The sequence below is a fragment of the Carcharhinus amblyrhynchos genome, chromosome 11 (genome assembly GCF_965287045.1).
Source record: "Carcharhinus amblyrhynchos chromosome 11, sCarAmb.v2.hapA, whole genome shotgun sequence".
NCBI lineage: Eukaryota > Metazoa > Chordata > Chondrichthyes > Carcharhiniformes > Carcharhinidae > Carcharhinus > Carcharhinus amblyrhynchos.
The window spans coordinates 37,514,740-37,541,160 of NC_137334.1; the positions used below are offsets into that span (position 1 = coordinate 37,514,740).

At 42.0% G+C, this 26,421-nt stretch overlaps 1 protein-coding gene across 4 annotated transcripts in view; it reads left to right on the plus strand.

Annotated features, from left to right (window-relative positions):
• The window catches only part of nckap1 (NCK-associated protein 1), a 205,519-nt gene that overhangs the window by 95,853 nt on the left and 83,245 nt on the right, over positions 1–26,421 (plus strand). For all 4 annotated transcript variants that reach the window (XM_080198863.1, XM_080198862.1, XM_080198864.1 and 1 more), the window contains 4 exons: positions 1,604–1,713; positions 11,068–11,200; positions 19,614–19,695; positions 19,839–19,897. In XM_080198863.1, the coding sequence (XP_080054989.1) occupies positions 1,604–1,713; positions 11,068–11,200; positions 19,614–19,695; positions 19,839–19,897 (384 nt within the window). The remainder of the gene's footprint in view (positions 1–1,603; positions 1,714–11,067; positions 11,201–19,613; positions 19,696–19,838; positions 19,898–26,421) is intronic.

Sequence of the window (26,421 nt, forward strand, 5' to 3'; positions counted from 1 at the left end):
TGCATGACCCAACAAACCTAGAAATGCTGAACTGCACATGTGTAGCCCACTCCCAGTCTGCTTATGCAGAAACTGAGGTTTGTCAGACATCCTACTCTTGGAAGTAAGTGTGTCTTTCATAATAAACTATGAAGCACTTTTAAACTGTCTGCAAAGCCATGGAGGGATTTATAAACAAGGATGAAAATGTTAAAATCAAGACATTGCTTGACCAGAAATCAATGAGAGTGAGCACATTCGTACTGGATGAGTAGGAATTAGTACAAGTTAGAATACAGGTAGCAGGTTCTGGATTACCTTAAATTTATGTGTGATGGAATGTGAGAGATCATCCAGGATTATGTTAGAATAGTTGAGTCCAGAGGTAACAAAGATATGGATGACAGTGTTAGCAGCATATGAGCTGAAGTGGGTGAATTTGGGTGACGTTACAGGCAGAAATAAGCAGCCTTAGTGACTGTGATGGGAAATACATTGCAAGACCAATTATGCCACCAAGGATATGGAGAGTCTGGTTTAGGCTTGTTGCTGCCAGGGAGAGGAAAGGAATTCGTAGCTAATGAATAGAGTTTGGCTTGGGGCCCCAAAGTTTCCCATATTTAAATAGAGGCAATTTCTGCTCGCTGGAATGTTAGGTGCGCAATCTGCTAACTGAGCAACAATGGAGGAGCTGAGAGTGATAACCATAATATGCTTAAGCAGGATCAGCATCAAATTATGAAAAGGCAGTTGAGATTGACAAATCTCAGGTTTTTTTTTGAGATTTACCTGGTGGGTGGGGAAGCGGGTGGATGTAATGTAGTTTAATTATCAAAAGAATTCAAAACAGTTCCATAGAAGAGGTTATTTAGCAAAATTCTGATTCCTATCCATTAAGTACTTCTGAATATATGAATCAGAAGGAATAAAGGGGTCATTTTGGGTTGGCAGGCTGTAACTAATGAGCTGCCACAGAGATCAGTAATTGGGTACTGCCCATATTATTGACTGACTTATAGATTGCCTTTCACTCTCTCAAAATTTGTTGATAGAAAGCTAGGTAAAAATGTAGTGAGGTTTGAAGAAGCTGCAGAGGGATTTGGCAGGTTAAATGAATGGGCAAGAACATGCCAGGTGGAATGCCATTTTGCAATCTGTGAAGTTATCCATTCTGGTTGGAAAAATAAACAGCGTATTTTCTGAATGGTGAGCAGCTCTGAAATGTTTGTATATGGAAGCATTGGGATGCCCTTGTATGTGAGTCATGAAATATTAACATATGGTTCTAGTAAGCAATTAGGAAAATAAAGTGATAGATTTTATTGTGACAAAATTGGAATGTAAGCAGAATGATGTATTACTGCAATTATGGAGTACTGTGTAATTTGGCCTTAACCAGGAAGAAAGGATTGAGGCTAATACTTAAACGTATGTTAGGAGTGGTCTCTGGATAATTTCTGCAATCTGGCAAACATTGCCCAAACCCATTATTTGCATCACAACAAATTTGTTGACTCAATTTTATATTGCCTAAAAAGGCAAACTAATGCTAATAAAATTCCAAACCAGCAAAGGGAATCCTGTTATTTCTTGTGATTTGTAATTCAGGCTTTTTCCTTTTTAGGCACTTTTTGTTTTCATGGCCCTATCTTTTGCACGTGATGAAATTATCTGGCTGCTTCGTCATGCAGATAACATTCCAAGAACAAGAAACAGTGATGACTTTATAGACAAGTAAGTAATGTGTTAATTTTATGATTTTTTTTCTTTAAGGAACTATATTCTCATTGAGACGTATAAGATGATGAGTGGGATGGATAGGATAGAGGTGGAGAGACTCTTCCCGCTCAGAAAGGATAGTAGGACTAGGGGGCACAGCCTCAAGATAAAGGGGGGGTGGTTTAGAATGGAGTTGAGGAGGAACTTCTTCACTCAAAGGGTGGTGAATCTCTGGAATTCCCTGCCCGTTGAAGTGGTGGAGGCTACCTCGCTAAATATTTTTAAGACGCGGGTTGATGGGTTTTTGATAAGAGAGGGGATTAAGGGTTATGGGGAGAGGGCGGGAATGTGGAACTGAGCCACGACAGATCAGCCATGATCTTACTGAATGGCGGGGCAGGCTCGAAGGGCATGGAGGGAGTGCAGAGGAGGTTTACTAGGCTAATGCCGGAGTTGAGAGGGTTGAGCTATGAGGAGAGGCTGAATAAACGAGGCTTGTACTCGTTAGAGTTTAGAAGAATGAGGGGAGATCTCATTGAGACGTATAAGATGATGAATGGGATGGATAGGATGGAGGTGGAGAGGCTCTTCCCGCTCAGAAAGGATAGTAGGACTAGGGGGCACAGCCTCAAGATAAAGGGGGGGGGCGGTTTAGAACGGAGGGCCTACTCCTGCTCCTATTTCTTATGTTCTTATGTTCTTATATTCTTTGAAGTGTTAGTTAAGAACATAAGAAATAGGAGCAGGGGTAGGCCATCTAGCCCTTCGAGCCTGCCCCGCCATTCAATAAGATCATGGCTGATCTGTCGTGGCTCAGTTCCACATTCCCGCCCTCTCCCCCTAACCCTTAATCCCCTCTCTTATCAAAAACCCATCAACCCGCGTCTTAAAAATATTTAGCGAGGTAGCCTCCACCACTTCAACGGGCAGAGAATTCCAGAGATTCACCACCCTTTGAGTGAAGAAGTTCCTCCTCAACTCCGTTCTAAACCACCCCCCCCTTTATCTTGAGGCTGTGCCCCCTAGTCCTACTATCCTTTCTGAGCGGGAAGAGCCTCTCCACCTCTATCCTATCCATCCCTTTCATCATCTTATACGTCTCAATGAGATCTCCCCTCATTCTTCTAAACTCTAACGAGTACAAGCCTCGTTTATTCAGCCTCTCCTCATAGCTCAACCCTCTCAACTCCGGCATCAGCCTAGTAAACCTCCTCTGCACTCCCTCCAAGGCCAAAATATCCTTGCTTAGTACGGCGCCCAAAACTGCACACAGTACTCCAGCTGCGGCCTCACCAATGCCCTATACAGCCGCAGCAAGACCTCCCTACTTTTATATTCAATCCCCCTCGCGATGAAGGCCAGCATCCCATTCGCCTTCCTGACCACCTGCAAGCTGGGTTTTTGCGACTCATGCACAAGGACCCCGAGGTCCCTCTGCACCGTTGCCTGCTGCAGTTTTTCTCCACGTAAGTAATAATCCTTCCTACCATTCTTCCTACCAAAGTGGACCACCTCGCGCTTGCCAATATTAAATTCCATTTGCCATTTCCTGGCCCATTCGCCCAGCCTATCTAGATCCTTCTGTAGACTCTCCACACCCTCCGTACAATTTGCCGTTCCACCAATCTTGGTGTCATCAGCAAATTTCGACACCCTACACTCGGTTCCCTCCTCCAGATCATCTATATAAATGGTAAATAGCTGAGGCCCCAGCACCAACCCCTGGGGCACTCCACTAGTCACCATCCGCCAATCCGAATAGCACCCATTGACCCCCACACTCTGCCTCCTATTTGACAACCAATCCTCTATCCACGCTAACACCCAACCCCCAACTCCATGTCCCCTGACCTTCTGCAATAACCTCTTGTGAGGTACCTTGTCAAACACCTTCTGAAAATCAAAAAAGACCACATCCACCAGCTCTCCTTTATCCACCACCCTAGACACCCTCATAGAACTCCAGTAAATTTGTCAGACACGACTTCCCTTTAACGAAACCGTGCTGCATCTGCTCTATCAAGCAATTCCTCTCAAGATGCCTCGCTATTTCCTCCTTGATGACGGATTCTAACATTTTACCTACAACAGACGTTAAACTAACCGGCCTATAATTCCCTGCCTTTTGCCTGGCACCCTTCTTAAACAACGGCGTAACATTAGCCGTTTTCCAATCTTCCGGCACTTCCCCGGAATCCAGCGACATCTGGAAAATAACCACCAAGGCATCCACTATCACCTCCGCCATTTCTTTCAGAACCCTCGGATGCATTCCATCCGGTCCTGGCGACTTGTCCACAATCAGCCCCTCCAGTCTGTCGAGCACCTCCTCTCTAGTAACAGTAATGTCATTAAGACCCTCCAGTCCTATCACCTTTCCATCTCTAACACCCGGCAAATTATTCACGTCCTCCTCCGTGAAGACAGAAACAAAAAAGTTATTCAGGACCTCAGCCATATCCCCATCCCCTACCACTAAGTCCCCCTTCTCATCCTCTAAGGGACCAACGTTCACCCGAGCCAGCCTCTTCCTTTTCATATGTTTATAAAAACTCTTGCTATCCTTTTTTATATTAAGCGCTAGCCCAGCTTCATAGTTTCTCCTACCCTTCTTTATCAACTTCTTTGTCAATCTTTGTTGACATTTGAACCTCTCCCAATCCTCTTCTCGCCCACTACTCTTAGCTACTCTAAACGCCTCCGCTTTTAATTTAACACTTTCCTTCACCTCCTTCGTTATCCACGGCTTATTACCTCTCCTCCTACTGTCCTTTTTGACCTTCGGAATAAATTTCCGCTGAGCACCAAGAAAGATCTCCTTAAAGATCCTCCACTGCTCCTCAGCAGACCTACCTTCCAACACGCTCCCCCAGTCCACATTCGCCAATTCTTCTCTTATCCTACCGTACTCCCCTCTGTTCAAACAAAGGACGTGCGTCTGGGAACCCACTTTCTCCTCCTCCATCTGCACCAGAAACTCCACCATACAATGATCACTCTCCCCAAGAGGATCCTTCACCGCAAGGTCCCAAATTCTACCCGCCTCATTACATAACACCAGATCCAAGATAGCTCGCTCCCTCGTCGGCTCCAACACACACTGTTCCAGGAAATTATCCCGGCAGCATTCCAAGAACTCCTCCTCGAGCTGACCGCGTCCAACATGGGTCGACCAATCTATATGTAGGTTGAAATCCCCCATAACTACGGCCGTCCCATTCCTGCACGCCACACTTATTTGCGCGTTAACAGCCCGCCCCACCTCCAGATCATTATTCGGGGGCCTATAGACGACACCCACCAGCGTCTTCCTCCCTTTGCTGTTCCTAACCTCTACCCACAACGATTCCGCTTTCTGCTCCTTGGCTCCAATATCATCCCTTGCTACCACCCTGATGCTATCCTTAATCAGCAGAGCTACGCCCCCCCCCCACTTTTCCCTCCCGCCTATCCTTCCTAAACACTTGATACCCCTGGACATTCAGCTCCCAGTCCCTGTCACCTTGCAGCCACGTCTCTGTAATGGCCACCAGATCATATCCATTTGTGCCGATCTGTGTCACCAGCTCATCCACTTTATTCCGAATGCTTCGTGCATTCAGATAAAGTGCCTTCATCCCAGCCTTCACCTGGACCCTATTTGCCGTAACACCACCAACCATACTCACGCCCCCTACATCCTTGGCCTCTTCCCTTACCTGTACCCTCTCCTCAACTTTAGACCCCGTAATGTCACCTACCCACGTGCGCGCACCACCACCACCACCACACCCCCCCCCCCCCCCCCATTAGTTTAAAGCCCTGTCTACAGTCCTCTTTACTCTATTCGCCAGCACTCTGGTCCCAGCACGATTCAGACCCACCCCATCCCGCCCGAACAGGTCCCACCTACCCCAATACTGATGCCAGTGCCCCATAAATTCAAACCCATTCCTCCCACACCAATCCCTGAGCCACCCATTCACTTCCTTAATCCTATCAACCCTACGCCCGTCTGCACTCGGTTCAGGCAGTAGCCCAGAGATAACTACTATGTCGGTTCTACAATTGCATTCCCAGCTTCTCATACTCCCTCCCCAGATCCTCAGTTCGCATTTTGCCTATGTCGTCGGCACCCACGTGTACCACAATGACCGGATTCTCACCCTCCCACTCCAGGTTCCTCTGCAGCCCAGATGCAACATCCCGGACCCGAGCACCAGGCAGACAACACACCCTTCTGTGCACTTTGTCGTTGTGACAAAGGACAGTGTCAATACCCTTCACCCCACTATCCCCAATCACTACTATGTTCCTTTTCACTTTCTCCTTGCCTATGTCCTGCTGCATCACTGTACCGTGTGCAGTTTGCTCACCAACCTCACCTCCCTCGTCCTCGTCCAGACTGGAAGCAAGAGCCTCAAACCTGTTATGCAGATTGAGAGGCTGAGGCCTCCGCTCCCCACCCCCCCTTCCTCCGCTCCCCACCCCCCCTTCCTCCGCTCCCCACCCCCCCTTCCTCCGCTCCCCACCCCCCCTTCCTCCGCTCCCCACCCCCCCTTCCTCCGCTCCCCACCCCCCCCTTCCTCCGTTCCCCACCCCCCCCTTCCTCCGTTCCCCACCCCCCCTTCCTCCGCTCCCCACCCCCCCCTTCCTCCGCTCCCCACCCCCCCCCTTCCTCCGCTCCCCACCCCCCCCTTCCTCCGCTCCCCACCCCCCCCTTCCTCCGCTCCCCACCCCCCCCTTCCTCCGCTCCCCACCCCCCCCTTCCTCCGCTCCCCACCCCCCCCTTCCTCCTCTCAGCAGCCCCCTCTTGTTCCTGACCCTTAGAGTTAGCCTGTCTAGGGGAGGTGGATGTCACTTGCACCCCATTGACAATGGCACCCTGTCTCCCCCTGACGAGCCTCAGCGTCTGTAATTCAGAGGCCAGCTCATCTACCTTGAGCTGGAGCTCTTCCAGCAACCTGCACTTACTGCAGACATGGTCACCAGGAAGGACCCTGGGGTCCACCAGTTCCCACATCATACAGAAACAACACATCACATGCCCCTCCATTATTCACTGTAGTAGTATTGAAAATTTCCACACAAACTTACCTGGCCCTTTTTCTCTCCAGCCCTTTTGATATTAAGCCCTAGTAGCTCACTCTACTTCCCTCTCACTCCGCTGCCCACTGTCTACACCAGGCCTCTTTTTAAACCTGGTGCTGATTTAAAGCTTGCTGGCCCACAACTCCCTTCTAACCACTCCCTCAGAATTCTTAGAGGTAAATACAAAAAGCCCGCAAAAATACTTTTAAATGATTTAAACAGTTCTACAAGGAATAAAGTGCTTTAAACTTATTTAAACAGGTTTTTAACAGGTAAATTCTTATCTCTCTCTCTGCTCCTTCACTCCTCTGAGGACATCCAAGATTGCTCTTCTGAGGAAAGGATGTGGTCAGCAGTTTTGAAATAGCGGGGGGAAATTAGTTTGTTTGATGCAATGTAGTACACGGTAGGGGGGAGAAAAGAGAAGATATCTTTGTGCTTTGAAAATCTGGGTTAAAAAAATGTGATTAGCCAGAGTAGATACTTGAGACTGATCTTTAACGAGCATAGAAATTAGGAAGACGAGTAGGACATTCATACTTTGGGGCCTGCTCTGCAATTCAGTAAGGTCTGATTGCAGCCTTAGTGTCACCTTCCTACCTATCCCTTTCCTTCCTCCCTTGTTAGCCAAAAATCAGTCTACCTCTGTCTTAAAATTATTCAATGACCCTGCCTCTACTGTTCTCCGGGGAACAGAGTTACTCAGATTCCTCTAAGCAAAAATTGCTTCTCATCTCTACCCCCTTATGTTGGAAGTTATTATGGTGGTTAGTACTGTGTCCTAGCATGAGGCACCCTGGTTTGATTCTGGTCTTTGGGTGGAGTTTGCACGATCTCCCCGTGTCTGCTGGGTTTCCTCTGGATGCTCCAGTTTCCTCCCATGGTCCGAAGTTTGCAGGTTAGGTGGATTGGGAGATTTATTCAGCTAATGCACTATGCTATATTTAACCTGAGAAGGCTTCATATGAGCACTAGATGACAAAACAAAAGAAAGTGTATTCTTCAATGATGAAATTACTAAATATTGGGAGTTAGGGGGAGACAATGGCTTAGTGGTGTTATCTCTAGACTGTTAATGCAAGAACTCAGCTAATGTTCTGGGAACCCAGGTTCAAATCCCATCAAGACAGATGGTGGAATTTGAATTCAATTAAAAATATCTGGAATTAATAATCTACTAATGGCCAAGAAACCATTGTTGATTGTCAGAAAAACTCATCTGGTTCACTAATGTACTTTAGGAAAGGAAAGCTGCTGTCCTTGCCTGGTTTGGCTCTGGAGTTACGCGTGACTCCAGAGCCAAGGCAATGTGGTTGACTTTCAGCTGCTCTTCAAAAGCAACTAGGGAAGGGCAATAAATGCTGGCCAGACAGCGACGTTCATGTCCCACAAATGAATTTTTAAAAAAAAAGAGGGCTTTTGGATGTCCTTGTATATGAATCATGGAAAGTTAGCTTATGGATAACAAGTAGTTAGGAAGGCATATGCAAAGTGCTGCAATACAAGAGTAAGCAATAATAAAAAATAAGATGGGTATAGAGGGCTTTGGGTCAAATGTGGGCAATTGGGACTAGCTTAGTCATTTTTAAAAAAGGGCAACATGGACAAGTTGGCTGAAGGGCCTGTTTCCATGCTGTAAACCTCTGTTTCTAAAAAGAATTTTGGTGAGACTGCAGTTTTGTCTCTATACTCAGGAAAGTATATGTTTGTCTTGAAGGGCATACTGCAGAAGTTCATTTGATTCCTGGGATGAGAAAGCTACCTTTGAGAAGAAGTTGAATAGTATTGGCCTAATTTAGAAGAATGAAGGGTGATCTAATTTGAAGAAAAAAATAAAAGTTCTGAAAGAGTGACAAGGTAGATGTTGAGAGGCTGTTTCCTCTTGTTGGAGAGTCTAGGGATTCTAGTCTCTGATTAGAAGATCTACCATTCAGGAATGAGATGGGAAATTTCTTCACTTGGACTCTTGGAATATTTGCTCAGAAGGTTGTTAATGCTCACCTGGTAAATATATTCAACGCTGAGATTATTAGAATTTGGGGGATTAAAGGATAGAGTGATAGAGGTTTTAAAGCATGGAAACAGGCCCTTCGGCCCAACTTGTACATGCTGCCCTTTTTTTAATCACCAAGATAATCCCAATTGCCCACGTTTGGCCCATATCCCTCTATACCCATCATACCGATGTAACTGTCTAAATGGTTTTCATAAGAACATAAGAAACAGGAGCAGGAGTAGGCCATCTGGCCCTTCGAGCCTGCCCCGCCATTCAATAAGATCATGGCTGATCTGTCGTGGCTCAGTTCCACTTTCCGGCCCTCTCCCCATAACCCTTAATCCCCTATCTTATCAAAAACCCATCAACCCGCTTCTTGAAAATATTTAGCGAGGCAGCCTCCACCACTTCAACGGGTAGAGAATTCCAGAGATTCACCACACTTTGAGTGAAGAAGTTCCTCCTCAACTCTGTTCTAAAACGCCCCCCCTTTATCTTGAGGCTGTGCCCCCTAGTCCTACTGTCTTTTTTCAGCGGGAAGAGTCTCTCCACCTCTATCCTATCCATCCCATTCATCATCTTATACGTCTCAATGAGATCTCCCCTCTTTCTTCTAAACTCTAACTCTAACTCTAAACTCTAACTTTTCAAAAGACAAAATTGTACCCCCCTCTACTGCTACCTCTGGCAGCTTGTTACAGATACTCACTACCCTCTGTGTGGGGAAAAAAAATTGCCCCTGTGGACACTTCTGTATCTCCTCTTTCACCTTAAACCTATACCCTCTAGTTTTAGACTCCTCTATCTTTGGGAAAAGATATTGACTATCTAGCTGATCTACATGCCTCATTATTTCATAGACCTCTGAGGTCACCCTTCAGCTTTCTACACTCCAGAGAAAAAGATCCCAGTTTATCCAGCCTCTCCTTATACCTCAAACCATCAAGTCCCAGTAGCATCCTAGTAAATCTTTTCTGCACTCTTTTTAGTTTAATAATATCCTTTCTGTGATAGGGTGACCAGAACTGTACGCAGTATTCCATGTATGGCCTTACCAGTGTCTTGTACAACTTCAACATGATGTCCCAACTCAATGTTTGACCGATGAAACCAAGCATGCTGAATGCCTTCTTCACCACTCTGTCCATCTGTGACTCGACTTCCTAGGAGCTATGAGCCTGTACCCCGAGATCTTTGTTCTGCAACTCTCCCCAAGGCCCTACCATTAACTGAGTAAATCCTGCCCTGGTTCAATCTACAAAAATGCGTCACCTCACATTTTATTTAAATTAACTTCATCTGCCATTCGTCAGCCCACTGGCCCAATTGATCAAGGTCCCGTTGCAATTGGAGATAACTTTCTTCACTGTCCACTATGCCACCATCTGCAAACTTACTAACCACGCCTCCTATATTTGCGTCCAAATCATTAATATAAATATAAATAACAGTGGACCCAGCACTGATCCATCAGGCACACCGCTGGTCACCAGGCATCCAGTTTGAAAAACAACCCTCTACAACCACCCTCTGGCTTCTGTCAAGAAGCCAATTTTTTATCCATTTTAGATACATCACTCTGGATCCTGTGAGATTTAACCGTGTGCAACAACCTACCATCCGGTACCTTGTCAAAGGCCTTGCTAAAGTCCATGTAGACAACGACAACTGCATTGCTTTCATCATCTACCACCTTGGTTATCCCTTCAAAAAACTCAATCAAATTTGAGACATGATTTTCCACTCTCAGAGCCATGCTGACAGTCCTTGCATTTCTAAACGCCTTTAGATCCTGTCTCTCAAAAATAATATTAATGTTCAGCCATGATCGTAGTAAATGGTGAAGCAGGCTTGAATGGCTGTATGGTTTATTCCTGTTCTTAGTTCTTATGCTCCTGAAGTATCCCATTAGTCAGCATTGGTATTCATCACTGAGTACAAAATTAATCCCATTCCATAAAAAGTGATTATTGTAAACTGTATGTCTAAAACATTTTTAATTACTGCAATTTGCTTATCGAATTGCTGAACTGTAAGTGGTTTAACTGGAGATTGTTAAACAAACTTGCACTTTGTGTTGGTTTTGCTACATACTAAACCCAGTCAATTGGTTGATATGCCTTTGAACATTGAATGTCCAGCTTGCCTTGGTGGTTAGTTTCATTTGTTTGTAAATTTACTAGCTGCAGCAACAAGTAGAAAGGTTAATTTAAATCATTTTGAAAGTAATATTTAGTTGTCTTTAAAATCTACTTGTGTGCAATTAGACAATTCATTAAATTAATATCACTTAAACCCTTTAGGCATGTTGCTGAACTGATCTATTATATGGAAGAGCTCAGAGCACATGTGCGCAAGTATGGACCAGTGATGCAGAGATATTATGTGCAATATCTGTCCGGTTTTGATGCAGTAGTGCTGAATGAACTAGTGCAGGTAAAATGATTGCAAAATATTCATGAAACACATGTACTGTTAATGTAGTGACTAAGAGCATGCATTAGCTAAGACTATGCAAATAACTCTGGACAAATCCTAAATCCTTTTAATCTTTTGTTAAACATGTCAATCTTTAAACAGTTATTTATTTTACAGGAATCAGCAATGTAATCCATATACCATTCATCTGTTTATAATACAATATGAGTTAAGTCCAGTTTGGAAATTACTAAAGTTCTCACTTTGAGAAGTGGTGAGATAGGGAAAGAATCATGTATTACCTTCCCCCTCCTAAGTACATTTTTATACTCCCTTTGTCTGTGCAGGTGCTCAAGTGTGTAAAAATATTTCTGCATTACTCTTTTAGTCTTGCTGTAGTTTTCTACACTCGTTTGTCGCCATCAAGTAAAGCCATGTGCATTGCACATGGGACAGCCATACTGTTGGGAGTGCACCAGAGGAAAATGGAAAAGCACTGTTAGCGAATCGTTGAGAAGTGCAGAACATGGAGACATAATAGTAATGAATTTCAACTATCCTAGTATAAACTAGGATAAAATCAGTGTAAAAGGTATAGAAAGTATTGATTTCTTAAAATGCACACAAAGAGCTTTCTTAACCAGTTAATAGCAAATCCAACAAGACAGAGATCCATTCTGCATTTAACTTTAATAAATGAAAAAGCATTTTGGTGGTGATCATAACTCAGTTATGCTTAGCACAGTGACAGAAAAGGATGAAGATGGAACAAGAGTAAAAGTTTTGACTTGGAGAAAAGTCAGTTTTACTGAACTGAGATATGATTTTGCAGAAGTCAATTAGAAGCGGCTACTAGAAGATAAATCAGTAGTGGAAGGCATTCAAGGAGGAATTAAACACGGTTCACAATAAATCTATATGCCCTCGATGCTAATAAGCATAAATAATAAGTTTAAGGCAAAAAAGGAAAACTGTTAGATACTGAGAATTCAATATTGCAGAAAATGTGGGGGAGTATACTAAGTATATTGGTAAAGAGAGAATATGAAAAATATTGACGACTATAATCATGGAAACCTGGAAAAGTTTTAGAAATACATGGAGTGCAACATTAGAATTAGGAGGAGGAGTGGGCCACGCAACCCACTGAGGCTTCTCTGCCTTTCGGTACGATCATGGATGATCTTGGACTTTCCATATATCCCCCAATTCCTAGAGACCCAAAGATCTGTCTATTCCAACCTTAAATGTATTCAAAGATAGAGGATACATTATCCTCTGGGGTAGAGAATTCCTAAGATTCACAACCCTTTGAAGAAATTTCTCCTCATCCCTGTCCCAAATGATCACCCCCTTATCCTAGGACTGTGTCCCTGTCTTTTAGATTCCCTGACAAATGAATGTAATCTCTGATCCTCCACCCTATCAAGCCCCATTGGAATTTTGTGGGTTTCAGTGAGGTCCCTTTTCATTCATCTTAATTCCAGATCTAAACTCCAGAGGATATAAGCCCAAGAACAGCACAAAGATGTCAATGCAAAGAATAGGACCTGCTAAAATTCAAAAAGGTTATGGGCATAAATCATAATTAGTACTTTGTGCCAGTCTGCACAGATGAGGTGGACAAGCAGATACTGTATTTGAGGAGTGTGAAATATTGGATGGGTAAGCACAGAAAATATTAGGAGATTCAGCATCTTTGAAAGTGGATAAATTCTTGGGTCTGGTGTCATGTATCCCAGGCTGCTAAGAAAATCACTAGGAAATAGTAGCGATCCTGACCATTTTCCAATGTCCTCTGGTAGCAGGCAAATTGAAGGACTGCAAATGTTGGATACCTGAGTAATTACTGGCCAAATTCAGTCAAACATTGGTTTTCAGCAAGTTGTTGGAAAAATTTCTTGAAATTTTACTTGCAATGTAGTTGTTTGGTCAGTAGATGGAGCATGAAGCTTCTCAATTCATCAATTGTACATTGGGCACAAAAAGTCAGTTTTATTCTATACCTTGTAAAATGTGAAAAATACATAAATAATGGAGTTTTCCACTTTTAGAAAATATAATGTTTGCTTCACTGTTTGTTAATTGTTTGCACATTGTACTTTGCTGACACGTCTGGCATGTAGATCGTTGCTCTCTAATACATTTATGGAGGAAATTTCTAAAACTCAATGTTGCAGTGATTAAAATATCTTCATTTGGCAACTTCATAAGTTGAACAAGCTCCATATTATTTTACACAAAAACAAAGTGCTGGGACATCTCAGCAGGTCTGACAGCATCTGTGGGGAAAGAATAGAGCTAACGTTTCGAGTCTAGATAACCCTTCGCCATTTTGATTCTGACGCAGGATCCAGCTGAACTCTACACAACCACCCAACCCACTCACTCCACTGACTTCTGTTATCTCCTTCCCGCCTACTCACAGCACCACACTCCATCAAGCCCCTCTCACCAACACTACTAACTGGAAGACCTGGATCTATGTGAATGGAGTACCTCTGTTTGAATGTGTATTTGATTTTGATTTGATTATTGCCACATGTATTAACATACAGTGAAAAGTATTGTTTTCTTGCGCGCTTTACAAACAAAGCATACCATTCATGGAGAAGGAAACGAGAGAGTGCAGAATGTATTGTTACAGTCATAGCTAGAATGTAAAGAAAGATCAACTTAATGCAAGGTAAGTCCATTCAAAAGTCTTGACAGCAGTAGGGAAAATGATGTCAGTTGGTAAATGATCTCAGACTTTTGTATCTTTTTCCCAACGGAAGAAGGTGGAAGAGAGAATGTCCGGAGTGCGTGGGGTCCTTAGTTATGCTGGCCACTTTGCTGAGGTAGCAGGAAGTGTAGACAGAGTGAATGAATGGGAGGCTGGTTTGCATGATGGATTGGGCTACATTCATGGCCTTTTGTAGTTGCTTGCAGTTTTGTGCAGAGCAGGAGCCATACCAACCTGTAATACAACCAGAAAGAATGCTTTCTGTGGTGCATCTGTAAAAGTTGTCGAGAGTTGTAGTTGACATGCCAAATTTCCTTAACTTCTGAGAAAGAAGCGGCATTGGTGGGCTTTCTTAACTTTAGTGTCAGCACTGGGGAGGACCAGGACAGATTGTTGGTGATCTGGACACCTAAAAATTTGAAGCTCTCGAGCCTTTGTACTTCGTCTCCAGTGATGTAGACAGGAGCAAGTTCACCTCTACACTTCCTGAAGTCAATGACAATCTCCTTTGTTTTGTTGACATTGAGGGAGAGATTATTGTTGCTGAATCAGTTCACCAGATCCTCTATCTCATTCCTGTACTGTGTCTCATCATTGAGAACCAACTCATTACGGTGGTGTCGTCAGCAAACTTGGTAATCGAATTGGAGGGCTGTTTGGCCACACATATGATGTCACTTTTTTTTTAGGATCCTAATGGGGTTAGGTTCCATTCATTGTGACGATTTACTACATCTTGAAAACTGTAAAACGAATTGGGGTGGACGATACACGAAGAACAGAAATTTCAAATCCAACTCGGGGATCAATATTTCACTGAGTTAGCAGTTAGCATGTGCAAATAGAACACTAGAGAGATGATGGAACTAGTTTCTGCTGATATGTATAGATGAATATTACATAGATTTCTGTCAAAACATAACGTTTTAGTATCCAGTGAATAGACCATGGTAATGCCTATTTCTTTAATGCTTTGGAGGAATATGCATTCCTGAGTTTCAAACACTCATACTTTTCACAACTTGAGGATACAAAGCTAGGCGGGAATGTATAATCTGAGGGCGATGGAATGCGTCTACAGGACGATTTGTACAGATTTGGCATGTGAGCAAGAATATGCCTGATGGGGTACAAGACGGAAAATGTGAGGTAATCCATATCGATAGAAGGAGTAAATGTGCAGATTGTTTTCTAAATTGCAAGAAAATAGGACATGTAGATCAACAAATGGACATGGATGCCTTTGTCCACAAGTCCCTTAAATCCAACATGCAGGTACAGCAATCTCTTAGTAAAGCAGGTGGCATGTCAGCCTTTATCACAAGAGCTGCAGGAGTAGTGAGGTTTTGCTTCAATTTCATAGAAGTTTAGTTAGAATTGCGCCTGGAGTACTGTGTACAGTTTTGGTCCCCTTGCCTCAACAAGTATTACCACCATAGGGGGAGTGAAATTGTGTTTCCCCAGACTTGTTTCGGGGAAAGCAGGAATGTTTTCAGAAGAGAAATTGAGCACAATTGACCTGTATTCGTTACAATTTAGAAGAATGAGGTGATCTCATTGAAACTTATAAAATACTTCAAGAAATAGACAGGGTAGATACAGGTCAGGTGCTTTCCTTGGTCGGTGAGTCCAGAGTCGGGAATAATTTCAAAATGAGGGGGACGAGGAGAAATCCCTTTGCCCAAAGGACTGTGGAACAATGATTGCCCCAGAGAGCGGTGTAAGGTGACTCATTGGGATATTAAGGGTAGAGATTGATATTTTATTAACAATAACGTAAAAGATCAAGAGGAAAGTGTGTACAAAATGCATTGTATCCGATCAACCACAGTTGCGTTGAACAGCAGAGCAAGCTTGACGGTCATTCAGACCTACTCCATTGGCATGTGTTCCTCTGATGCCAGGATGTGTGTTACAGACTAATTCATAAAGAGTCACTTGTTTTATATCCTCAAAAAAGCTACTAAGAAAGTGTCAGGTGAAGAGGGTAGTAGCTTGTGAACTTCAGTTTTCATTCTTTGTTCTGAAACATCAGCCAAGGTCACATTCGCAGCTTGGGATTTGCTGTCCTGGCATTCTGTTTTGGCAAAAATGTTAAGCAGGGCAGTGTCCCAACAGTCTATAACCATGGCATTGTTGCCTGCAGTGAGCCACCTCTACATGTTGTACAAAGTCTGCGCACATATCAGTACTTCCGTTCATTTTTTTGCCAGAAACTTACAACAATGTACAGCATCATATAGACTTCATGTCTACAAAGGCAGATGGGGGAATTTAAATTTAATTAAGTAAATCAGAAATATAAAGCTAGTCTCTAAAGGTGATCATGAAAGTACCAAATTGTTGTAAAAATCGTTTTGTTTGACTCCAGACCTGTTGTGATGCAGTTGATTCTTAGCTGCACTCAGAATTAGTTGAGCAAGCTAGGCAGTTGTTTTAAACTGTGTGGAAAAAGTCAAAAAAAAAACAGGGCAAACCACTTGGCATTGACCTAGGCATTAGGCACTCTCAGTAACTTCTCAGTAACATATGGGGTCTTGTAGCAAAATTGGGAGAGCATTCCCACAGGCTGGTCAAACAATAGCCTTACGTAGTCATACTCAAAAGAATTGTAACTCTAGGACAAGATCCCAACCTCCTTTTTCACCAGAGATGGCACCATAGTGATATACATTCAGGAACCATTGGGAGACTTCAACATTGATGTTAAACCCTATGAAATCTTGTGGCATCCTGGCAAACTTTGTGCTAATTATCACCTACTGCCCTCCCTCAGCTAATGAATCAGTACTCTTCCATATTGGAAAAAAAATTGGAAGAGCTGGTGTGGGGAGCAAGAAGGCAGAATATGAGAGACAAAGAGGCCTCATAGCACCACTATTGACTGTGCTGGATGAATCATGAAGGACATATATGCAAGGCAGGACTGGTGGTGAGAGAACTAACAGGAGGGAAAGACCAAGTTGATAATGTCCTCGGCAATCTACCTGTCACAGATGCATCTGTCTATGACAAATGTTGGGAATAACCACTCTATAGCCCATTATATGGGACTTTGTCCCCCCTTTCACATTGAGGATATCCTCCATTGTGTTGTGATACTGCCACCGTGCTAAATGAGATCAGATCTAGCAGCTCAACAGTTGACATTTTTGAGGCTCTGGCAAAATTGTACCAAACCACAGTCTGTAAACTGGTGACCCAGCATATCTTTTATTCTACCACTACCATCGAACCAAGTGGATGTGTGCATCCCTCTACCTTCACCATCAAGGCAAAGGAGTGCATGCCTAGGGCTGCACCAGGTGCACTCTGCAATTCCCACTTTCATTCATACAGGTTTCAAGCATCTGGAGCCAGTTAGGCAACTCCTCCACTTCCACCTTCTGGATCCCTATAACTACTTCATGCAGTCACATCCTCTTGTTCCTGACCACTCACCAAAAGAGAAGACTGTGTATCCTAATGGGTGTGCCTACCTTCTGGTACAAAGTGTCCACGTAACTTTCCCCTCCCTTCCTGATGCCAGTGTTTGCTCAGTGACTGAACAAAGCTCCTCAAGCTACAGACACTGATGGACATGTTTTTCCTGGATCACACCAGTGCCCAGGACCTCCCACGTTCTGCAGTCACAACACATCACTGCCATCTTTATTCTGAGTTAAGTAATTTATAATCAATGAAACATTGCTCCTTACAGTCATCATCACTACTGATAGTAAACCTTATTACAACTAATAAAACCTTACAATTATTAATAAATGGAATTTTGATAAATTAAGTATTCAGCAATCAGTTACCTCTTTTTTTTCCTGTGATGTCCCATCTTGGATTTGTTTTAGGCAGCAAGTTATCACGTAATTTTATTGCTAGCTAGGCAAGCCGGAACTGAAACCTTATTTCCCATTCCATTTCTGTGATTATTTTGTGAAGCCACAAGTTATGTCTCCTGTGCAGAGCAGATTGATCTTTTTGTTGTGCAATGATCCTGTGCACTCTAGTGCTTATGTAGCAGATAGCTAAATTATAGTGTACCTCCTTCTTGCAGAAAAAGTCCAGTGAGAAAGTTATGTAACTTTCCATAGGTTCTATGATTGTTTTACCAGCAACTGTTAATTATGTCCCAGTTAATATCAAGGCAGTTTATAATGAGCAATTCTTGCACATTTACTTTGTTTTTAACTGTAGCATGTAACATTTTCTGGGACGATTATTACTGAAACTGATGTTCTGCTTGCCACTTGATATTCAGATGTCTCTTTTCACTTGGAATTTTATGTTTCTGTAATAAATCCGTAAGGAAAATTCACAACATTGAAGTAAGCTACATGCCTAGTAGGATCATCTTCATGTGCTTTGCATTCTTCACCCCTATTCATCAATCCCCCAGGACTTGCTGTGATATACTTAAGTTTGTGCCAAGTTATTCATTTTGGATTAGCCTATGGTTCAGGTCTCAATATTTCATGTCACTATAGTAAGAGGTAAAATCTGATCTGTCAAGATTATATTTTAATATGTATTGTTTCCCACAATTTCATCATCTGTTCTTAGTGTGTGAAAGATGCATAGAAGTTGAGGCGGAAGATATTTTACTTTATTTTCAAATGTGTTGTAGTAATAATTATTATCACTGTTGTATTTGAACATGGAAGTACCTTCACTATTTTAATTTTTACAATATGCAGAAATGCATCCATTAAAAATGAATAGTTTTATAGAAATCCTCACTTCCAATGGGTAAGCACACTTGCCTGAAATGCACATCAAAATTTCAGTTAAAACTGCTTGTAATTTTCTAACCATTAATTTAAATCACATAAGTCATAGACAATGTGTGGCCGCTTCTGACAGTGCAGATTCTTGAAGTCACTGGTGGAATGTTTATGGTGGAACATGAGTCCCAGATGTAGGCCTGTCATGTGTGAAAAACAAAAGTTATTTTCCTTGGCTCTTTACTATAACAAGCATAAGTGCTGTCGCATCAAACAGATTCTAGTGAAGTAAGAGCTTCTTGTAAAGAAATGCCAGGGTTTTGCAACCTTTTTGCTCTGGGGACCACATTTACATTTTTTTTCACACTCGAGCAGATTATGGAAAAATAAAGTTTGGCACAACAGTAAACTGAATTTCAAAACTAAAGTTGTGATATTAAGAAACAATTGCTGAACGAAAGCAATACCATGACATTAAGTTGTTAAAGAGTAATGACCAGAGTGTGAGAGAATGTTTGTGTGTATATGGCTCACTTCCAGGTTAAGGTTGCTCATTAACTCGCCCTCTCTCTCTCACTCATGCGCACGCGCGCACACACACACACACACACACACACACACACACACACACTTGCTATACTTTGGTGTGTACTTTGGGGGAATGAGAAATCTGAGACACAGTAAGACAGACACTTGCTCCTTCTCTCGCCTGCTCCCCCTCTCTGAGCCTGCCTATCAGCAGCAAATGTGGGCAAGGGATAGCCTGTGTTTGGAAGGGTAGCCTCTTGCAAAACCTTGAATTTCACTTATGTACATTTTGGACTTCATGGTCTGTCTTGCACTCTTTTCAACTGTGACTCTGGGGACCTGGTAGAAGGACTTCGAGACACAATGCGGCTACCAGTTAAACAGATGATTTTCTTTCACTTCTACCTTGAAATAATTTATATTTTAGCAATTCTAAACATTTTCATACAATCTTTTATTCTAGAATCTTTCCGTGTGTCCAGAAGATGAATCCATCATTATGTCATCCTTTGTGAACACCATGACTTCCTTGAGTGTAAAGCAAGGTGAATCAATTATTCATTTTGATTCATGTTAACAAATACTTCAATATTTTGTCTACTTTGAGAGTAAATTTAAAGTGAACTTATGCTTCATAATGGAATGCAGTTTTTCTTGTAAAAGTTAAAACATTCTTTTTGCTATGTAGTTGAAGATGGAGAAGTATTTGATTTCCGAGGAATGAGACTGGACTGGTTTAGGCTGCAGGTAAGAGCAGAGTGGCCTTATTCATTGGCAATGTTGAAACAAATGTGTTCAGATGACAGCTGTAGAATTAATAAAATGTTAGTAGGAAAAGTCTCATTGCTTCTTTTCCTTTTGGTCTCCTGAATTGGAAACCATTTGTAATGGTGTGAACATCTGTTAGTGTCAAACAAGAAATGTTATTTGGCTAACTGGAATAAATTCATTTATACCTATTAATGTATCCTTATCCTTGGAAGATTTTTCTTGAATTTTTTTCATTTGTTTGAGCATCTATCCATAAATTCTTATCTCGGGTATCTTATCAGCAAAATTGAAACCCATTATGTTGCATGGAAAATAAGGCTGAAGTGATATTAACAGTTTTACAGTCCAAATTTTTTAATCTTTTTTCCCGATCCCAGGAGAGTGCATGTCTGTTAATAGACAGGTGTAGCCCCTCCAGCAATGAGGGCTGTGATACTTAAATGTTACACAACTGATTGGAACAGGCTGAATGGACCAGCTGGTCTTTTTCTATTTGCTTTTTTCCTGTATTTGTCTGCACCATGAGTGCAGAAAACACCATTTGCCAAAAATGCATTCACAGGCAGTGATCAGAGCAATGCAGACTTGAAGAAATGATGGATTTACAATCTATTTTAGTGTAAATGATTTAGACAAAGGTTTATAAATTACACCTGTGGTATAATAGATCAAATAACCAGAATTATTAGCAAAACACAATATATGCAATGAAATCACAAGCCATTGCAATTCGTTTTTGATTTATATAATCATGGGATGGTTACAGGACAGTAAGGGGCCACTGGCTCTCTTGGACATACTTCCCTGTCTATTCTGTGTCAATACACATTTTTTTCTCCTCAGATAATTAATCTGTTATCTTTTGATGGCCTAAATTGAGCCTAACCCACACTCAGGTAGTCCTTTCCAAATCCTAACCTCAAGTCTAAAATTGTTTTTTCTCAAATCATTATTGTTTTGCTTGTCAGCTGAAATCTGTGTGTTTTGGTTTTGGTTCCTTCCGCCAGCCAGGATACTCCCTACCTATACTTTCCAGATTATTTGTGCTGTTAAAAACCGCTACTAAATTTCTACTTGACCTCTTTTTAAGGAGAACAGTCCCAGCTACTCTGATCTATTGACCTAGCTGAAGTTCTTTAGCCCTGGAACCATTCTTGTGAATCATTTTTACATCCCTCGAATACCTTCACATCCTGCCTGAAGTGTGATGTCCAAGACTGTTCACCGTACTCAATTGAGTGTTTTATACAATTTTATTGTAGCTTCCTTGTTTTGGTGCACTTGCCAAATTAAAAAGCCCAAAATCCTTATGCTTTCTCTACCTCGCCTGCCACCGTCAATGACTTCAGACACGTTAGTGACTCAGGTCCCTGTTCACCTGTACCCACTTTGAAATTGTACCTTTTATTTTAATTGTCTTTCATTGTTCTTCCTACCAAAATGAATCACTCCACACCCCTCTGCGCTAACTTTCATCTGTCACCTGTCTGCCCTTTGTAGCACCTCACCTATGTCCTCTTGAAGCTTAACACTATCCTCATAGTTAATATTTCTAAATTTTGTGTGATTTGCACATTGAAATTGGGTCTCCCGAGTATGAGTCATTAAGATAGATCAAGAAGAGTTTCTAACACTGAACCTTAGGAATTCCCACTGTACGCCCTCCTCCAATTGGAAAAAACAACCATTTACAACCTATTTCCTGTTGCTCAGTCAATTGTCTGTGAACATTGGTTTTCCTCTCTGGTGTTACCTCCTGGTTCCTACACTTCTACTCAGTTAATTTCATCCCTTCCCAAAAATACGAGCAAATTGTTTGCCAAGGCCATTGCTTCTGGCTCTGTTTGGGTGCAACCCATCCAGTCATTAAAGATCCCATCTTCTCCCAGATCGGTCCAAATTTCCCACAAATTAAAAGCCCTCCTTCATGCACCATCTCCCCAACCAGACTGTTGTTTGCTCTATTGTGTTTTTTAACTTCACTTGCACGTGGTGCTGGGAATGATTGAAGAGTACAATCTGTGAGGTCCTGCTTGCTCGCTTTTCTAGCTCCCTGAACAATTCCTTCAGGATCTCATCCCTCTTCTTTTTATCTATGCTGTACCAATATGGACCATGATTCCTGGCTGTTCACCCTCCCCTCCCACCTTCAGAGTGTTTTGCAACTGTTCACCAGGGAAGCAACATACTACCTGACTTTACTTCTGCAGCTGTAATATTCTTGTCTTTTCTCCTAACTATGTAATTGCCTATCATTTTTGATTTTTCCTATATTTTTTATCCCACCCGTGAACCTGAGCCAGCCGTAGCACAGTAGATAAGACTCTGGCTGCAGAACTTGGAGGAGTCACCAGTGTCTCTCTCTCTCTCTCTCTCTCTCTCTCTCTCTCTCTCTCTCTCTCTTGAGTCTTCAGAAGAGAATACTGTTAGTGAGATACACTCTAGTGATTCCTGCACTACATGCCTCAACTTTGACTGTCTGATGGTGATGCATTTTCTCTCTGCCTACACACCTTTAAGCTGTGGGATGGCCACATGCATAAATATAGTATCCACAATCTCTGAACCTTACAGATGCGCCATGGTGACTTCAGCAACTGCTCAAGTTCCAAACCCATGATGCATCCTGGAGTTCCCTCATATATGCATATATTCCCTCAGGATATACGCCTCTGGCCTCTATTTATTAGATTATTATACTTGCTATTTTAATTTAGGAAAGATTCACCAGTAACTTGCCAAGCAGCTGCCCCCTATGCTGATGTCACTTCATTTTACATGGGGGTTAACTAAAATGTTTAACCTTAACTCTAAAATTTAAGGTGTTTAGATGATTAATTTACTGATAAATTCAGGCAACTTTAGCTTTACTATTCCCTAGGATCTGATTGATTTAATTGAGCATGGATTTTAATTCCATAAATTTCTTCACAGTTTGGATCCAGTGGCTTTACAGCATGTGGTAAATACTGTTCTATTTGATCATTTTTCTCACACTATTGAATGATCTTGTATCCAAGTCACAATCTTATTTTTATAATGAGACCCAATATTGGATCTGTGATCGAAACCATTGATGGTAGTTATTTTGTTGGCAATATGAAGCAAAAAGTTCCAAATGCATGGAATCTGGAAAGGATAGAAATCGATGTTAATAAACATTAAGTCTGTTATCATCTGTAAAGGGAAAAAGTGGATTGATGTTTTGTCAGAAATCTTGTTAAAAATCTGTAATCATCTACAGATGCTTACAGATCTGGTGAGTATTGGCAACATCTGTTTTTGTTTTGAAGTTGATGGGTAGTTTGGTTTTCCTTTGGATAGCACTGTGGTCACATTCACTAATGTATTTCCATTGATATTTAGTTTGAACAATACCCTTAATCTCTCGGTTTATTTGTTTTGCGCATATTAAATTTGTAATTGTGCATTTTTAATTTAAGTGTACACTATATTTAATAAATGCAATGCTTGGCAATTGCAGTTCGAACTTCATGGGTGGAGTTTTCCTGTCCCATCTGCCACAGAAATCATAGCAGGCAGAGCGGACCATGCAAAGGTCTTGGGCAAGAATTTCTGACCTTGGGGTGAGCACAGCTAGAAAATCCCACCCTACATCCATAGCTACCTTTCAGCCACAGAATTGAAGGGTTCTTCCTCATTTGTGATGAGCTTGACTTGAGCATCGTCATTTAGGCACTACAATTGACATTCAAGCTCACTTGAGCTAGAATAAGACGCGTCCTGTTCTCCAGCAGTCTAAAAACTTGCTGACATGGTCTCTAGTTTCACACTATCTTGATTTGAGATATTTGAGATAATGTGAATTTCATGAGGATAGTGCAACTGACATGCATTTAAAGGCACTTGATTAAGTTTTCTTTATTCAGTCATGGAATGTAGCTGGTGTTAGCAAGTTCAGCATTTATTGTCGATTCTTTCCTGTGCGTGCTGAGGTTGTGATGAGCTCTTGGTGCCTTGCTCAGCCATTTCATATTGATGTGAATCTGGAAGGCCAGATTGGATAAAGACAGTCCTTCCCTATAAAAGAAGTTAGTAAGTTGGTTGGGTTTTACATGATTTCCATATAATCCATACAGTGCAGAAGGATGCCATTTGGCATCACATCTGTACGAACTGTCTGACAGAGCATCTTACGCAAGCCCTCTCCCACCCTATGCCTGTAATTCCACACACTTATCGTGGCTAATCCAGCTAGCTGCACACTAAGGAGCAGGTTACAATAACCAGTCCACCTAACTTGCAATGTTTGGATTGTTACACTAGCTTTTAATTTAAACTCTCATCTTTGGGTTGGTAGCCCCGTACTCTGGATTATTAGTCCAGTTACATAATCACTACGCTACTGCACCTATCAAGTACCACAGTACTTGACTTGTTTATGGGATTAAAGTGGCAGGTACTGTGTGGGTACAAAATTGAATAAAGGACAGAAATACTCAACATTTGGGTATATGGATGGCAAAAGATTGCAAAATGCCGCAGTACTATTTTTCTGGGCATCCTTGTATGTGCAATTTAGTTATTGTGCAAGTACTATTAGTGTTTGACCAGGAAAAATGATTGACCTTTATTGCAAAGGGGTTCAAGTGTAAAAGTAGGGAAGACTTGCTACAACTGCGCAGGGCATTGATGAGACCACACTTAGAATACTGTGCACAGTTTTTGGTTGCCTTATTTGAGAAGGGAGATACTTGTATTGAAAGCAATTTAGTAAAGATTCACAATGCTGATTCCTGGGATAAAGAGGTTGTCTTAGGAGAGGTTGAGTAGGTTGGGAATGGAGTTCAGAAGAACTAAGGGATCTTGTTGAAACAAGATTCTGCAGGGATGTGATGGAGTAGATGCTGAGAGGATGTTTCCACTTTTTGGGAGCATTTACATCCTGACAGGCACAGCTTTAAAAGTAAGGGATCTCCTGCTTAAAACTGTGATTAGGAGAGATTTCTTTCAGAGGATGTCCACATTTGGAATAGGTAAGGCAGATAGTCAACATCTTTTCCTGAAGGTAGGGTAGTCTAAAACTAGGGAGTATAGGTTTATTGGCTGGGTTATTCAATATTCAAGACTGAATTAGACAAGATTTTTGATTTGTAAGGGAGTCATGGGCTTTGGGACAGGTAGGAGAGTGAAGTTAAGGCCACCATCAATTCAGCCATGATCTTGTTGAAGAGTGGAGAAGGCATTTGGGGCATATTGCCTACTTCTGTGATTTTAATGATATGAACATCAGACAAGTTGTCAGTCGTGAGAAGGCTAGTGACTAACTTGAGGACATAGACTTCTGAAATAGGCAGACAATTGGCAGATTAAATTTAAAGCTGAGAAGTGCAAAGTGACTCATTTTAGTAGGAAGAATGAGAAGCTATAATACATTTTAAACTGAGGCCATGCAGGAATGAAGAGGTGCATCCATAAACATTTTTGAAGGTGGCAGAATATGTTGAGTACACACATGAAGTTGTTGGTTTTTGAGTTGGAGGCATGGAGCACAAAAGCAAGGAAGTTATGCTAAATTTTATAAAATATTGATTCAGCCCCAACTGGAGTATTATGGCTAAATTTGGACACCACACTTTAAGAAAAATGTTGAAGCTTGGAGAAAGTGCAGAGGAGAATTGCAAGAATGAATGAAAGTGCTAATGTAGCTAAAATGGCATTGTGGTTAGCACTGCTGTCTCAGCGCCAGGGAGCCAGATTTGATTCCCGGTTTGGGTCACTGTCTGTGCGAAGTCTGCACATTCTCCCCATGTCTTCGTGAGTTTCCTCTGGTTTCCCCCCCCCCCACAGTCCAAAAGACATGTTAGTTTTGGTGCATTGGCCATGCTAAATTCTCCGTCACTGTTCCCAAACAGGTAACATGGGGATTTTCCGTAACTTCATTGCAGTGTTAATGTAAGCCTGCTTGCGATACTAATAAATAAACTTTAAAAAACGTAGGAGGCTTGAGGGTGATCTTATAGAGATCTATAAAATAAGGGGGGCATAGATAAGGTAGATAGTCAACATCTTTTCCAGAAGGTAGGGTAGTTGAAAACTAGAGAGCATAAGTTTAAGGGGAGAGATACAAAAGGGTCCAGAGGGGCAGTTTTTTTCAGAGTGGTGAGTGTCTGGAATGAGCTGCCAGAAATAGTAGTCGAGGTGGATACAGTTTTGTCTTCTAAAAAGCATTTAGACAGTTATATATGTAAGATGGGCATAGAGGGATATGGGCCAAATGCAGGCAATTGGAAATAGCTTTGTGGTAACAGCTGAGTGGCATTTGAGCCAAAGAGCCTCTTTCCATGCTGCAAACCTCTGATTATGACTCTATATGTAGAAACTAATGAAACTGGGGTTGGTTTCTTGGGTCAGAGAAAGTTAAGGGGAGATTTGATAATGGTGATCAAACTCAGGTTTTGATTGAGCAACTAAGAAGAAACTGTTACCAATGGGAAGAGGCTCAGTAACTGAACATAAGAAATAGGAGCAGGAGTAGG